Source organism: Arctopsyche grandis, chromosome 10 (genome assembly GCF_051622035.1).
Source record: "Arctopsyche grandis isolate Sample6627 chromosome 10, ASM5162203v2, whole genome shotgun sequence".
Lineage (NCBI taxonomy): Eukaryota > Metazoa > Arthropoda > Insecta > Trichoptera > Hydropsychidae > Arctopsyche > Arctopsyche grandis.
The window spans coordinates 1,498,454-1,513,618 of record NC_135364.1 but is presented as its reverse complement, the minus strand read 5'-3'; the positions used below and the strand labels follow the sequence as shown (position 1 = coordinate 1,513,618).

Genomic DNA, 15,165 nt, shown 5'->3' with positions numbered 1-15,165 from the left:
AGAAAAGTCGTCATTTGTCGAACAGTGTAATGAGTGAAAATGGCTTAAGATTAACACAATCGTCTCTTCTATAGCGCAGAAGATATGTAGATAGCTGTAAAAACATGTTATAGGGGAGAGAGACCATTATATATCGATTTGGTTGTATATGTATGTACATGTAACTCGAATTTTGTGAAAGGGATGGGACAGGGTTGTCAATTTGTAGGAACCGTTTCAATGGAATCAGATAAATTGGCAAACTCTGATAGGAAACGATCGAGCACATATCCAAAGTCTGGCCAGCAGCATACGGGATAGAACCCGTGACCACACAATTAAAAGCATTACATGCTTACCATTGATCTATGCTGCTCGTTTAACGGTTATCTAAGATAATCTTTGATTTCCTTAATCCTTCACTGTTCCTCGCCTTCCTTGATGCTTGCCTACTACTTCCCAAAATTGTAGCTTGTTGTAAGCATACGTGTTATATGGAGGAGTGCCTTTATGTAAAATCAAATATGTCAAAATGAGGAAAGCCTATTAGGACTCCTGTGAAACTATTGGTATTAATTCTAGGGCGTGTCTATAGGAGAGGGTTTTGGCACACTGGGATCGTGTCCAGTGGCAGCTTGTGAAAATTCTCAGTGGGGTGGGGGTGGCTGCAGAGATGAATCGGGCTGTATTAGCTCGTTGACCATACCGGTGACCAAATGCAAAAAAAAATCATTTAGCGTGGCAAAGAGGAGTCGCCGGTTAATTGAATTCGGAAGTGGACAATGGAGACCCCCGGATTAGGCCGAGCGGCATCTCCCGCTAGTTCCAGACGAAAGCGTGAGACTGTACGTGCCTGAGACCGTGAGACTGTACGTGCCTAAACAATGGAGAAGTAAACGATCATGGAAGATACAGAGAGTGACCTGCCCTTTATAAGGAGGTAAATGCTGTGAAGCGACTTTGGCCTTTCATTTGGATCCTCCACCCACCCCTACGCAACAATATTGCAACGTACGCCGCCGTTTAAGTGCAATCGGTATTATCAGGCGGCTTAAGTGGTTTCGAGGGCAACAATGGAGACCCTCGGATTAGGCCGAGTAGCATCCCATAGAGGGTAATTGGATTATTAGTCACATTGTGGTGGTCACAAAGACAATTTTTGCCATTAAAATCGCGAATACGCAATATTTGGCACTCAAGTTCTAGTTAGTATGATAGTTATCGTAAGTATGATTGACTTTTCGACTGCCAGATGTTCCGTTATAGAGTTTTAGTGACTTTGTGACCAGTGCTTTGTGACCCGCTAGAGTTCTCAGAACCGACAGCGCGAGACTGTGGGACTGCATATCTGGTACGTGACTATAACAATAGGCAAAAAACTTGTCGAGGAAGATGCAGTGAACGACCTGCACTTTATAAGCAGGTACTTAGGCCATATGAAGGCATTGTGGCAGTACGTGGATCTCCTTAGGGCCGGGCCGCACCGCTCGACTCGCGAACAACTTTGTTGACGAGTTTTGTTGCTGGAAAATCTGTGGGTGCGGTCTTCCTTTCAACTCGGGGACGGCCTGAGACGTCCGCACGTGCTACTAGTTTTTTCACTATAGGGACTATAATACAATACAGACGTACAATACCGTAATACGTACAATACGCATTTAACGCATCTATTGCAATTTATTAGGATTTTCAACATCTCTATTATTTCAATTGTTAATTTTACACGACACAGCCACACACCCTGTCCATTTAAAATAATATACATACTCATTTTATTTTATTTTATTTTATTTTATTAATTGAAAAATCAACAGACAGGATGTACATAGATATGTATAAAAAAACAAATAGTAAATAAATAATATATGTAACATCCGAGTCCAATAATAGATTTTTACGAAAATGAAAAAGATAAATATGAGGAAAACAAATTAAAAAGTAAAGAATAAAGGCATGACAAAATATGTAGAACATTGCATAATTAAACTATAGTATTAAAATATTTGGAAAAGGTTATAAAATAGAAAATAAGAAGAAATTGAAATTTACAAATATAAAACAAATGAAAAGGAAAAGAAAGCTATAATATGATTAAATAGCACATTACATAACTAAACTAAAGTATAAAAATATTGGAAATATTGGAAAAATAGAATAGGAGAAGAAATGAATCAATCGGTCAAGATTCTCTTGATGTTAGACCTGAATTGATGTAGGGAAATACCAAATAGATCAACCTCATTCAGCTCTCCGTTAAACATACGATAAACGCGCTGCAGATAAAAATATTTTTGGGAATTAGTATTGAAAGGATCAAGTGAAAAGAGTGCAACGCGTCTAGAGTACCGAACTGGGATTCTGAAATTAACCTTATTCAGTAAATCAGAACAATCAAGGAAACCATTTATGAGCTTAAAGAAGAATATAGCATCAGTATGTCGTCGCCTGACAGAAAGATTGTTAAAAGAAAGGATTTTTAAAATGTCGGAAACAGTAGAATGGGTATAGGTAGGAAAAAGGTAGCGTAAGGATTTAATAAATTTAAGTTGAACTTTCTCAATACAATTAATATGGGATAAATAAAAAGGTGACCAGATAATTGAGGCAAATTCAAGGTGAGACCTTACAAAGGAAAAATAAAGTAATTTTAGTACATAAGGATCATTAAAGGGTTTTGCAGAGCGGAGTAGGAATCCAAGAGATTTAAATGCTTTGTTGGTAATAAAAGAAATATGTTCAGAGAAATCTAGTTTATTATTGAGTATTACACCAAGATCATTAATAGAAGATGACGTGTTAAGGATTGAATGATTTAATTGATATTGATTAGTAATAATTGACTTATTTCTAGTGAAATTTAAAATAGAGCATTTTTCTAGATTAATAAAAAGATCATTATTTAAACAATATATAGAGAATCTATCTAGATCTTCTTGTATCTTATGACAATCGTCTATGGTGTATATTGGTTTGTAAATTTTTAAATCATCAGCGTAAAGAAGTATAAAGGAATGTTTGAAGATGTATGAGATATCATTAATATAGAGTAAAAAGAATAAGGGACCTAAATGCGACCCTTGTGGGACACCGGAAGGAATATGTCTAAGTGATGATCTGAAACCATTGAGAATTATGATTTGGTGACGATTTAGTATATACGAAGAGATCCAACGAAATAAATTTCCTCGGATTCCGAGGGACCAAAGTTTATTGAGTAATAGGTTGTGATTGATTTTATCAAAAGCTTTAGAGAAATCCGTATAAACGACGTCTATTTGGATTCGTTTGTCCATATAAGATGTGAGAGTACTAGTGAAATTAAGCAGGTTAGTCTCTACCGATCTCCCCTTAAAAAAGCCATGTTGTTCAGGTATAATGTAGTTTTTGAAATTGGAGAAAAGGAAATTATAGATAATTTTTTCTAATTTTACTAATGACAGATAGTTTAGAAATAGGACGGTAATTCTCAATAAGATTCTTATCACCTTTTTTAAAAATAGGGGTGATGTAAGATAATTTCCAATAGTCAGGAAATTTATTGTCATGCTTTATTGTCGTCGTAAGCAAGTCGAAAAAGTCTTACTTACCGTTCAGTATTATCTATTGTAATTTATTAGGGTGTTTAACATCTCTATTATTTCAAATATTAATTTTACACGACACATGCACATCCTGTTCATTTAAAATAATATATATTAGAGATTTCAATATGATACAATGAGTAAAGACGATACAGTAAAGGACCTGTTTAGAAATCATTGTTCAGAAGATTTATTATAGCAGCTCTATGCAAGTGTTGCACATGTCGAAAATCTTCCGAAAGAAACCGCTGTCTATTGTTAAATACACAAGGACACTGTTATTTACATTATCCACAAAATGTTTTTAATTTTCTCTAACTAATTGTATTTCGTATCTTCTTCCTCGATCTCCGGCAAATTCCATTGTTATGTTGTTGTTATTTAAAATTAATGTTTATTGTACTCGATAGATTTAACAAACTTATTACGTGCAATAAATGATATCTGAATCAAATTTTAGTTCAATTACGTCATATAGAGCAACTAATTGAGAAATTATCTCATAGATTGATCATTCATACAATAGAGGCATGTCGTAGATTGCTCGTGCGGTTGTTAGTGTTTTTTTTTTGTATGGAGTTTTTTTGATGGGTCTGGCATGTCGATAGTTCAGGTCATAAAATCCATGCGACCAGACCCAACGGCGTCAACTGATATCAACCGTCGTCGGGCTTTATTACCCGAGAGACCGACATGTTGCAGGGTGCGGTCCGATCAAATGTGACCCCATACAATGTGTATGGGATCGGTCATTTTGCAATTTCAGAACGACACGTCGCGCCAACCAAGTTGTTCACGAGTCGAGCGGTGCGGCCCGGCTCTTAATCACCCAATAAATGCTGTGAAGCGACTTTTATTTGGATCCTTCACCCACCCCTACGCAACAATATTATGCATATTTTCTATGCCGGGAGGCTACAGCCCGCACCCCATATGGACGAGCCGCCACTGACGCTTCTCAATTTGTATTTCTTGACTGTACGATCTATTGATCTTATTTTTTGATTTAATTTTAAACTTGTAATCTTCTGGGGTTCGGGAGATGCTGTAGCCCTACCTTAGTCGTGTAACATTGTAATCGTTCCTCGCCCGGAACACATTTTGATATGGCGAAATGTAGTCGCCCTTGAGCAGTTAACCCTCCCTTGATAATGTCGTTTCGCGGCATCCGAGTTTTTATGTTAATGGCTCGGGATGAGGCACTCTTTTGACCTTTCGACGAAGTGGTCCATTTAGGGTCTCGCCGTATGGCCGTGGGGTCGTGAATGCCCCGTTCCGGATTTCCCCTTGGAGGGCCGCCACTAAACGACGTTTATTGCCGCAGGTTTATTTGTGAGGGCCGCGGTTTATTTTGACCTAATCTTATCTAGACCCCGCGAACTAGTCGACGTTTTACGGCCCGTGTTATTTTTTTTTATTGCCGATATCACGGACGCCCCTCGCTCGCCTTTTCAATCTGCGAAAGTTAGCTTTCCCCAGCGCGGAAAAAGTGACGGTTTATCGACTGCCTCTTTACGGGCGCGTTTCTGCCTATTCCATGTTTTATGACGTCGAAGGGTCACGGTCGTAGTAAAAAAGTGCTCGCCCTTTAAGCTGAACTTCAAGGTGTACTCTGGATATGAATTATTAATGACTTAATCCATATCTTATGAATTAATCCAAAGATTTTTTTTAATTTGGCAGTCCTCACCCCTACTTAGAATTATGTTGCCTACACATGTAGTTTATGCTGAAACTTTTACTTGGGCCTTCAGTCGATGAAGACTTCTAATGAACTTTTTCCAATTTTGTATTGATTTTGTATTCGGTGCCACTTTAGTATGCGATCTACCTTTGAATCGACTATTTTTTTTTATTTGTATCTTAGCAACGACCTGTTTATTATCATTTTTGTTTTTTATTGGGCCAACCCTAACTTAACCTAACCTAACCGGACCCTTAAATAAATAGCTGCTAAGATATCTTTTTTTTTTAAGTTTTATTTCATCAATATTTTCACAAAAAAAACACCTATTTATTTAAGGGTCAAGTTAGGTTAGGTTAAGTTAGGGTTGGCCCTATTAATTTAAGATTAGGTTGTTAGGGTCGGAATTATTCAGTCTCACTGTCACACGCAAGAACTGAAACAGTGAGACCGCATATTAAAGTAAAAACGTGAAGGTAGATCGCATACTAAAGTATACATATATGTGAAGGTAGGCCACATACTAAAGTGGCAACTTGTATTCTTTCCTTAACTGGAATCAACTTCTTGTACATAAGTTAGAACTACTACTAACTTACTCTCTCTTTTTCATGTAGTCAAAGATTTGGAGTATCTTCTTCAATCATATTGCATTCTGACTAGGGTAACTAAATCCGAGTATTCTAATACTTTTTGTACGAACTTTTGAATTTGAATTTGATTGATTCTATTTGATGTACCAGATTAGGATTCTGATAAAATTTTAATTAAATTTTGGCCTTTCTAAAACTTCATATAAAGCTTACTATTCGATATTATAATATATTAGCATATTTAGCAACCTCAAATCTAGCATAGCATACAGTAATCATTTCTATAACGTGCTTTTTTATTCGTTTTTCTACGATGAACCCCATCAACTGAATGACACCATCTTCATACATACATAGTTTGTGTATTATTATTATAAATCTATTACAATGTAATTTAAGACAAATATTCTCTTCTATAACAATTTTCCTTACAGCACGTACATAGATATATGGTTACAAATAGGTGTTTTTCGTTTCGATGCGTTTTTCTACCCAAAAATCAGTACGATATATTGAGTTTTGATTAATTTTAACAATAGTTTTCAAACGTTTAAATATACATACATAGACCTAGTTCTACATAAAAGATCTAAACCACATGAATGGTATAGAACCGTAACTTTGTGAATTAGTTTTTGCATAATATGAAGGAAAAATGATTAAATTCGATTAAATAATGGTAATCATATCTGTTAATTTGAGTTGGATCTTTTTTTATTACAAACTTCCTTTACGTTTCACTTACGATTAAAATTCAGGAAAAAATTAGCCTCTTATCCTATCGTTTTCATACTTTGCCATATTGCTCATTTTGGTCATCAATTTAAGTAAATGGATACTCCGCCATTATGATAGAGATAAAATATCGTTTAAGACGCGTTTGAAGTTTGCAAATTAGAAATCTGGGTGACGTCTATGTAGTCTTTAGTTTTTAACATATGTATGTAGATGGCGGTAGTAAAATAAAATTATTGATATTTTTATTCAAAATAATAATTTATATATCTTAATATTATATACAAAACTAAAAAAGAGGTTTGCTTTTAAAAAACTTTTTTTGTAAAATAATATCTGTGTTCTGTATATATTATATATCTATAAGCATGAAAAATTTATTGAATGAAAAATGTAATTCTTGTTTCATTGAAAAATTAACATATATTTAAACTGTTTGTGTTCAATTTGAATTTTCATGTAAAAAATAATATACTATTTATTATTGAATTTTATTCATATTACTAAATATTTTTCATTAATTGCTGAATTATTGTGTTTTCAGAAGGAAGTAACGAATAATCATTCAGGAGATCTTTCCACCATGGGAATCCGAGCACCAAACAGTATACCCGGCCTTAGGCATCACTATCCACACAATTTTTCTGGAACGCACAGGTTTTTCTTTCTCTATATTCTATTTAACACCTGTATGATATCATCAATTCAACATAAAATCATTTTCAATTATATATTTTATATATAATAAATGATCTTATACTAAAAATATTGAACTTCTGTTTCAGCTTGAAAAACAACAATTTAAAAGGAGAAATAAATGAGTCGACGAGTCCTAGTAGTTCTGAAGAATCAAACTCACCGACTGAATTAAATTCTTACAAACGTTTAGTGGACAAACCACCTCTGATGAAGAGACTAGCTTTGGGTCTTTCCGGAGCGTTGTTACTTCAGGCGACTCATACCGATGACAGTACACCTCTCGTACCAGATACACCCACAAGGTAAGTCTTCTACGAATTTAAAACAACTAAACAGTGCTTGTAATTTTTATATGAATATATTTTTACACGTTCCAGTCCCTCGCACAAACCGGTGACGTTGAACGGCGGGTATGTGAATGAGGCGATATCCGACAACGACATCAAATCGGCGATGATCGATGTGACCAAGAATAGTCTCGTGAACGACGAAGTCATACAGAAATCGTCGATTCCAATGAAACATATCCATATAGATAATGTAAATATAAACAATGCGATTCCATGCATCGATAAAACGAATTCGTCGAATTTCGACGTTGAACTATTGAAAAAAAATAACAATAACAAAAATAATAATAATAGGTAAGCCACATTTTTGGTTTGATCATCCATGGCTAATGTGTATAGGTTTTATTTATTTTTTATTGTTGATTTAGAATATTGAGGATACCAAGTTCTAGTAGTTCTTCGTGTGGTGGCGGAGGCTCACCTCCGTTGCTACCAGCTCGGAGTGATTCCCTTAGTAGTCGAGAAGAGGCTGAATTAAGGTTGGCTCCATGGTTTCAAGCTGGCATACCCAGAGAAGTTAGTATATTATATTATGTTCTTTAATTTTACAAAATATGTATTGAATATCAGAATGTATATACCTATACATAATTTCAAATAGAGTGTAGAAATATTGAAAAGTATTCAAATATTCTATTAGATATATATTTTTTATTAATTTAGCAACCTGACTATGTTTGATTTTCATTAATGTAATTAATAATAGAAACCAGTTCGACCTTTTTCAATATATGTACAAATTGAAATTTCTTTGCGATGTAACATAACCTATAATATTCTCTTTTTTCTTTTATAAGACATTCCCTTATTTGTTGTTTTTTATAATTTGTAATTGTTATTATTATTAGTTGTTTGTGTATATATATAAGTTTTGTTTTTGTTATGTCTAATTTCTTTAGTTATTATTTTGTTTCTTTTCTGTTATATTTTTGACCATTGTGGCGCATTAGGAATTCTTGTAATGCTACAATGGTCCAAACTTTAAATAAATAAATATAAGGTTAAGTTGTATGCGTAGTTACAAAAAATACTACATAATTAAATAAGTATATGAAAATGGACTAAATAATAATGTGTACTGATTTCTAAAATGTAACCATCAAATTGAACTGAAAGTTCGTTCATAATTTATAGCCAAAGTATTTATGAACTTCAAATCATGGAATTATTGGCTCAACAACTGACATATCATATGAAAATACATCTTTGAATGCAATAATTTTAGTTAAAATTACTGTTACTACAACATATTTAAATAACAATAAGTTTGTTGTATATCTACAAGCATAGTCCTGACCAGAGAAATGTAATAATCATTTATCTGGTCCTGACACAATTCAATCAATATTTATTGATGTACTGTAATCATTATTTCAGATTGCCTTGGAAGTATTGGGAGGTCAACCAGTCGGTGCCTTTATGGTTCGAGAAAGCACAACAAAGTCAGGTTGCTTTGCATTGTCTTTGCGAGTTCCAAGAGATTTTCAACCAAGCGGCATTGCGCATTATCTTATTCTACACACTAATAAAGGATATAAAATAAAGGTATTCAATGAACACTGCTGAAATTTTCTTTCACATCAGATTGTAGCTATTATTGTTATTATTTTGTTTGTTGTTAATTTTCAGGGTTTCACAAAAGAGTTCACATCATTGACGGCTCTCATCACCCACCATAGTGTAATGCCTGAGTTGTTACCGTGTCCGCTGTCATTGTCACGGTACAACCCTAGTTTTGCTAAGACGGATACGAATAGAGACTTTGAGGACATAGATAACGATCCCGATTACAATACGCTAGCCGATTTTCGAAAAATGATGGCCGACTTGAATGTGTGATCGCCGTGTGCGCGGTGTGTTGTGATTTTAACCATTGCTTTATTAATTCCACGTGATTGGTTTATTTTTGTTTTATTGTGAAACAGATTTAATTTATAATGATTTCGTATCATACATTTACTTATGTATATTTTTAACGATGTTTTTACCAACTCTCGTCTCGAAACACGTCAAGCCTTTACTTAAGTTAGTCGATGTTCTTCTATGTCTATGGTTAGAGATTGAAAACAGTGTTTCTTAAAGTCTGTTCAATTGAAAGTTATACAGTTGTGGATGTAAATTAAATTTCTAACAGTTTCGAAGTTTTGATTTGAGGGTCTCTTTGTTCATTTCGATCACACAATATTTAAAAGGTTGTGGCTATTTGCAGGTACTATATCTGCACATTATTGGCTATTTGCAGGTACTATATCTGCGAATTATTGGCTATTTGTTTTAAACCTCTTAAAATTTAGTTCGAACTCGTAAAGTGACGTAGTATGAACGATTGATTAAACATATAAGATTAAAATAATGAACGATTGATTAAACAAGTATAGCATACATTCAATGTAAGAAATTATAATCGGATTATAAGTTCACACGCATGCGCAGAAGGCTTTGCGCCTGTCGCAGATATAGTACCTGCAAATAGCCAATAATTCGCCGATATAGTGCCTGCAAATAGCCACAATCTATTTAAAATACTTCAAACCATACTCACCGCAAGATCGTTTGATTTAAGAAACACTGATTTAGTGTATATTTTAATGTTTATAATCAAAGTTGTGATATAAATTTAGTATGACTTGATTCATTTATATTGTTGAAACTCTTTGGTGAAGTCAAAAGCACGTGATTTTTGATTTCAGTGCAATTTTATAATATATATTTGTTTGAAAGATGCATCTTTTGTTATGTTGATTTTTCCATAGTGAAAGAAAAATTATATTAATTAAATATCAAACTAAAAGGCAATACTTTTCATCTTATATAAATTCACGTTTACTGTTTCACACATATCATTTGTATTTTATTCTGTTTTATATGTACAAAATTACACAATTATGTCACGAAATTGTACAGAGAATGATGAAAGGAATATGGCCCCTCATTATTAACCCAAATATGCCTGATTCATTTTATACCACTGTCATTTACAATATGTAAGTCTTTCAAATATACGATTTAATCATAAACTACACACATATAATGCTGTAAAAATATCATTAAAAGGTCTTCAACGGGCATATCTGGGTTGAGAACTGTGCTCAACATATCACGTACAACGTTGCCTTGCTTGAAATACGTTGAGCTTTTAATATGTTAAAAAATAAAATTAATAATAATATAACTATGAAAAAAATAGCTTGTTATGTGAAATGCCTGAAATGTTCTAATATGAGATACTCGTATGGATTTATTTTGAGTTCTGCTTAAACGACGAAGAAGCTTTATTTCATAGCAGAATAATAATTGTTATGTGATTTCATACATATACATATATTATATATATTATAAATATATTAGAGTAGTTCTTTCTTTGTTGAATTTTTTTTACATTCCAATATGTACGATTTTCTTAATAAATTGTATAACCTGATTTTTATTTTAAATAGGTGTAATATTTTTTTCTTTGAAATACTTGAAAATTCAAACAAAACTAACACTATCAAAATAAAATAATTTTTGAATGCTCTTTCTATATCTTTAAAAGAATATTCGTACGTTTTACTTATTGGTATGCAAAAAAAAAAATTTTTAGCAAAACGAGAGCTACTCTAATAAACATACATTATGTTAACAATAATGTATCATAAGTCATTGAATATTATAATTATTATTTAACACAAAATTTAATGTTGTAACATAGACAATTATTTTTAAAGCTATATATTTTTATTTGATCTGGTATCACATGTTATTTAGTGATTGTATAATTTATAATATTTATATGAAACATCTAAATAAATTACCCAAATTAAATTTTCCACGCAGACTTTCAATCTCATCGTTTATTTACATACAAAATCAACGCACCGCAAGGTTTTATAAATTATTTATTTATATTTATATACTTTATTACATATATATTACATCGCCAAACGAGATTCACTTAATGTAAGTAATTGTTTTCTCAGACAAAGCATCACAACCGGGTAAGTGAGAACGGCATAAAGTATAACATTAAATGAAATATTATTACTGGTATATCACAAAACGTCGTTGGTAATGATATGTTTGATGAGACCGTGTTGTGCTGTTGTGGCCAGTCCACTAGACTCACGGTCCCACTTACTTCTGAAAAAATATATGTAAATAAACCATTAATAACAGTGAAATATTGCTTATTTGAATCGTGCAGATTTGGAAAAGAGATTACCTTTGGCTTTTTTGACACTTCTGTCACTGGTTGAAATATTTTTGTATTCCGGAATCGGCGTCGGTCTATGCACGACTGTATTGTGGCGACTCTTTACAGGCTTTTTTGAACCTGAAATAGTTTGATTTTAATACACATACATATATAGGATTGTCTTTGTTATCATAATGTATTACAAATACCTCGAGTCACCGTGGTCGTAGCCATAGTCGTTGTCGTAGTAGTCGTTGCCACTGTAGTTGGTATTGGTATACCTGATTGAAAAACGGTCATTAAATATGTATTAAAAATATAAATTCTAAACAATAACAGTTGAATATACATAGGACATATTTATACCGTATACTTTTATGCTTCCGTCGGTGTTACCCAACGAATTTTTTGACACGCATTTGTACGTTCCCAAATCTTCTTGTTCTATGCTATTTACAAGTAGTCTCATTACCATCTTGTATCCATTTTCTATGATGGATGTTTGATATTTATCGTCTGGAATGTGTAAAACATGTATGCATAAAAGAGCAATCTATGGAAAATTTTATAAACTTTATTCAAGGCTTTTGGAATTTTTCAATACATACATATATTCTATACTGAAACATTTATTTAAAGTTGTATCTCATATATGAAAGGCTATTTACAGATTGTTACTGATTTATGATCATCAATTTTGGACCCTAATACTGTTATGGAGTCACCAGAATCACGGAAGGTACTACATAGATAGAATTAAGATACATATGAAAACATATATGATTTGATTGGTATGTGTTTTTTATAAAGAGGTAAGAAGACACGGTTGAGTTCAATCTATAATATGAACGGCTTGGATTTTAATAGAAGCACTATCCAAAAATAAAAGGAGAAGGTTCATCAGTAACCGAATAAAGAGCTTACTCAATTGTGAATAAAGATATAAGATGATACAAGATCACAGTAATTGGTTTGGTTTTAAGAAGTTGGCCTTTGAGATTGTAAGGCCATAAATTTATATAGAAAACCAAATGTACGTTATACAAAGGTATTTATTTTCGTTTCTACTAATGTATTTTTTTTTTAATTTATAGATTTAAAATGATTCTACATGTTTGGTTCTCAAAACATCATATCACTGCATCATTCCATAAACCTCAATACAAATGTATTAAATTCTCACTGTTGGTTATCATCTCTCCCTTTTCTCTAGTCCAGTAGTTAATAGCTTTCGGAGATGCTTCTGAATGGCATTCCAAAGCTACAGAGTGTCCATAAATCGCTCCTACTAATTGGTTTTGGACCCAAATCATCGGCGTAACTGAAAGTTGCATCATTGTTAGATAAGCTTCAAAATGCTATGTATATTATTACATATAGACTATGACTTAATATAACATACATTGTATGTTGAGTGTGACCCTCTTACTGACCGAAGGTGGTATACCATTCGATGCTATGCAAAGATATGCTCCAGCATGAATTCGAGTCGTTTTAGCAATGGTGAGTTGTCCTCCGTCGAACCACAATGCTGAAAGCAAAAAGATTGAAGGATTTATATTATTTGTGAAGGCAATAATTGTATCAATATAAATAATCTATGAAAATTTTTAATAAATTATTTGGCAACTTCGATTTGACAGTACATTTATCATTGTTTTGACTTGTGAAAAATAATTTCCAGTGTGCACTTAAGATTATCCTTTTCTGAAGAGAATTATAATATTTCCAATATCTTATTATGCTCACCGCATTTTCAACACAAAAGCTTTTTTGAATATAAATTATGTTCTTTTGTGCCATATAAAGTTCCCAAAATTTACATAAAACATTCTTACATGGTACGCTTTCATATTGTGACACAAATCAAAGGAAACGTATTTTGTTACGTCGTCGTATCCCGAATATATGTATTTATGTGAATATATATGAACATTGTTAATGCCAAAGATTATATACGTATACAAATAATTAAACAGTGATCGTTTTTGAGTGACATATTATATATTATACAGAGCTAAAAGGAGATGGAGAACATATGTATGTATAAATATGTACATATTATATTATATCAAACATCATCGATTAATTAATTAATTTAAAAAGATCAAATGTTTATATACAAATAACTTTTCAGGATGATATCGAATCAATTGGCACGAAATCTTATGTTGATCTTGAAATGAAATTCGACATATTGAATAAAACCTCAAACAAACATAGAAATCACTTTTCAATTATATACATACATATATTCATTTTACAATTGACTAAAGATCAGGGATTCTTATTCTCTTTTTCAATTATAATAGATACAAGAATAATGTTTCAAAAACATAATTTCATAAAATAGTTTCATAAAATAAAATCATCAAAATTATATTAGAATGATATGTGTACTAATATTTATAAATACAGGTCAATGTGAAGGTTGTTGTTTATCTTAAATTGAACTATAGTGTTGTATTTGACATAGAAGGACATGTCATCTACCTAGAGTTTTTGTTTTAATTGTTAATAGTGTTAAAAATCTGCATAGAAATGTAGTTACCAGTGCCGTAGCAACGCGTTGGCAATTGGGCAATTGCCAAGGGCGCCGGATGCGAAAGGGCGCATTTGTTTGAAACTATCAAGTTACAATAATTCTAATAGAATAAGGAAAATATTTAAGTTTTATTTTTAGATCTTAAACAAATTTTCACCTGCAACGCTTTTTTTGGTTGTTTCAAAAAATAATATATAAATTAAAAATAAAATACTCGTCTACATAATATGTACATACATATATTGTCTAATATAGATTTGTTTTCACAAAACTTCAAAAAATAAAAATGCTTATTTTTAGTTCTGGTAATTTAATTCGATTGTTCATTTTTTATATTCCAATAAATATATATTTTTATTTAAAACATTAAAAAAAAATTCGGGTGTGACCAACCCATGACTTTATCTATGTATTTGTGGAATATAAGAAAGTCACAAAACAAAATTCGATATTGAACCGTAAAGACCGGCAGCATTATGAAATACTAATAGCTATGACAGCATTTTCGATACAAATTGAACGCAAATGTATGGAAACTTGCACAAGGCAAAAGTTCTACTTCTCGTTATCGAATTTTGTTCAATTTTTTTTGTTACTTAAAATCACTATTAGTATTATACACAATAAATATCAAGAAGATTAAAATAATTTAAAAGGTCAAAATAAAATAATGAAATATTGTTTTAAAAAAAAAATACTAGTTCCGGCTTACAAATTCTGACCAAAACCTAATCAGCTCTAAGTTAGTACATAAAGAATACAATTATAAATTCTTAGCTTGATACGTCCAGGGGTGTAGAAAGAATTGTGGCGACAACATTTTTG

The 15,165-nt window shown here is 32.2% G+C and overlaps 2 protein-coding genes across 2 annotated transcripts in view; one reads left to right on the top strand and one right to left on the bottom strand.

Annotated features, from left to right (window-relative positions):
- The window catches only part of LOC143917913 (EGFR adapter protein-like), a 217,275-nt gene extending 207,724 nt beyond the window's left edge, over nt 1-9,551 (top strand). The window contains exons 7-12 of the mRNA XM_077439538.1: nt 7,117-7,229; nt 7,358-7,573; nt 7,649-7,915; nt 7,990-8,137; nt 8,999-9,166; nt 9,251-9,551. Coding sequence (XP_077295664.1) covers nt 7,117-7,229; nt 7,358-7,573; nt 7,649-7,915; nt 7,990-8,137; nt 8,999-9,166; nt 9,251-9,460 — 1,122 coding nt within the window. The 3' untranslated portion in view covers nt 9,461-9,551. The remainder of the gene's footprint in view (nt 1-7,116; nt 7,230-7,357; nt 7,574-7,648; nt 7,916-7,989; nt 8,138-8,998; nt 9,167-9,250) is intronic.
- Nucleotides 9,552-11,588: 2,037 nt separating this feature from the next.
- LOC143918254 (lachesin-like) overlaps nt 11,589-15,165 on the bottom strand; it is a 68,819-nt gene continuing 65,242 nt past the window's right edge. The window contains exons 5-10 of the mRNA XM_077440039.1: nt 13,198-13,326; nt 12,979-13,116; nt 12,162-12,311; nt 12,005-12,076; nt 11,823-11,933; nt 11,589-11,740 (exon numbers count right to left, since the gene is read on the bottom strand). Coding sequence (XP_077296165.1) covers nt 11,589-11,740; nt 11,823-11,933; nt 12,005-12,076; nt 12,162-12,311; nt 12,979-13,116; nt 13,198-13,326 — 752 coding nt within the window. The remainder of the gene's footprint in view (nt 11,741-11,822; nt 11,934-12,004; nt 12,077-12,161; nt 12,312-12,978; nt 13,117-13,197; nt 13,327-15,165) is intronic.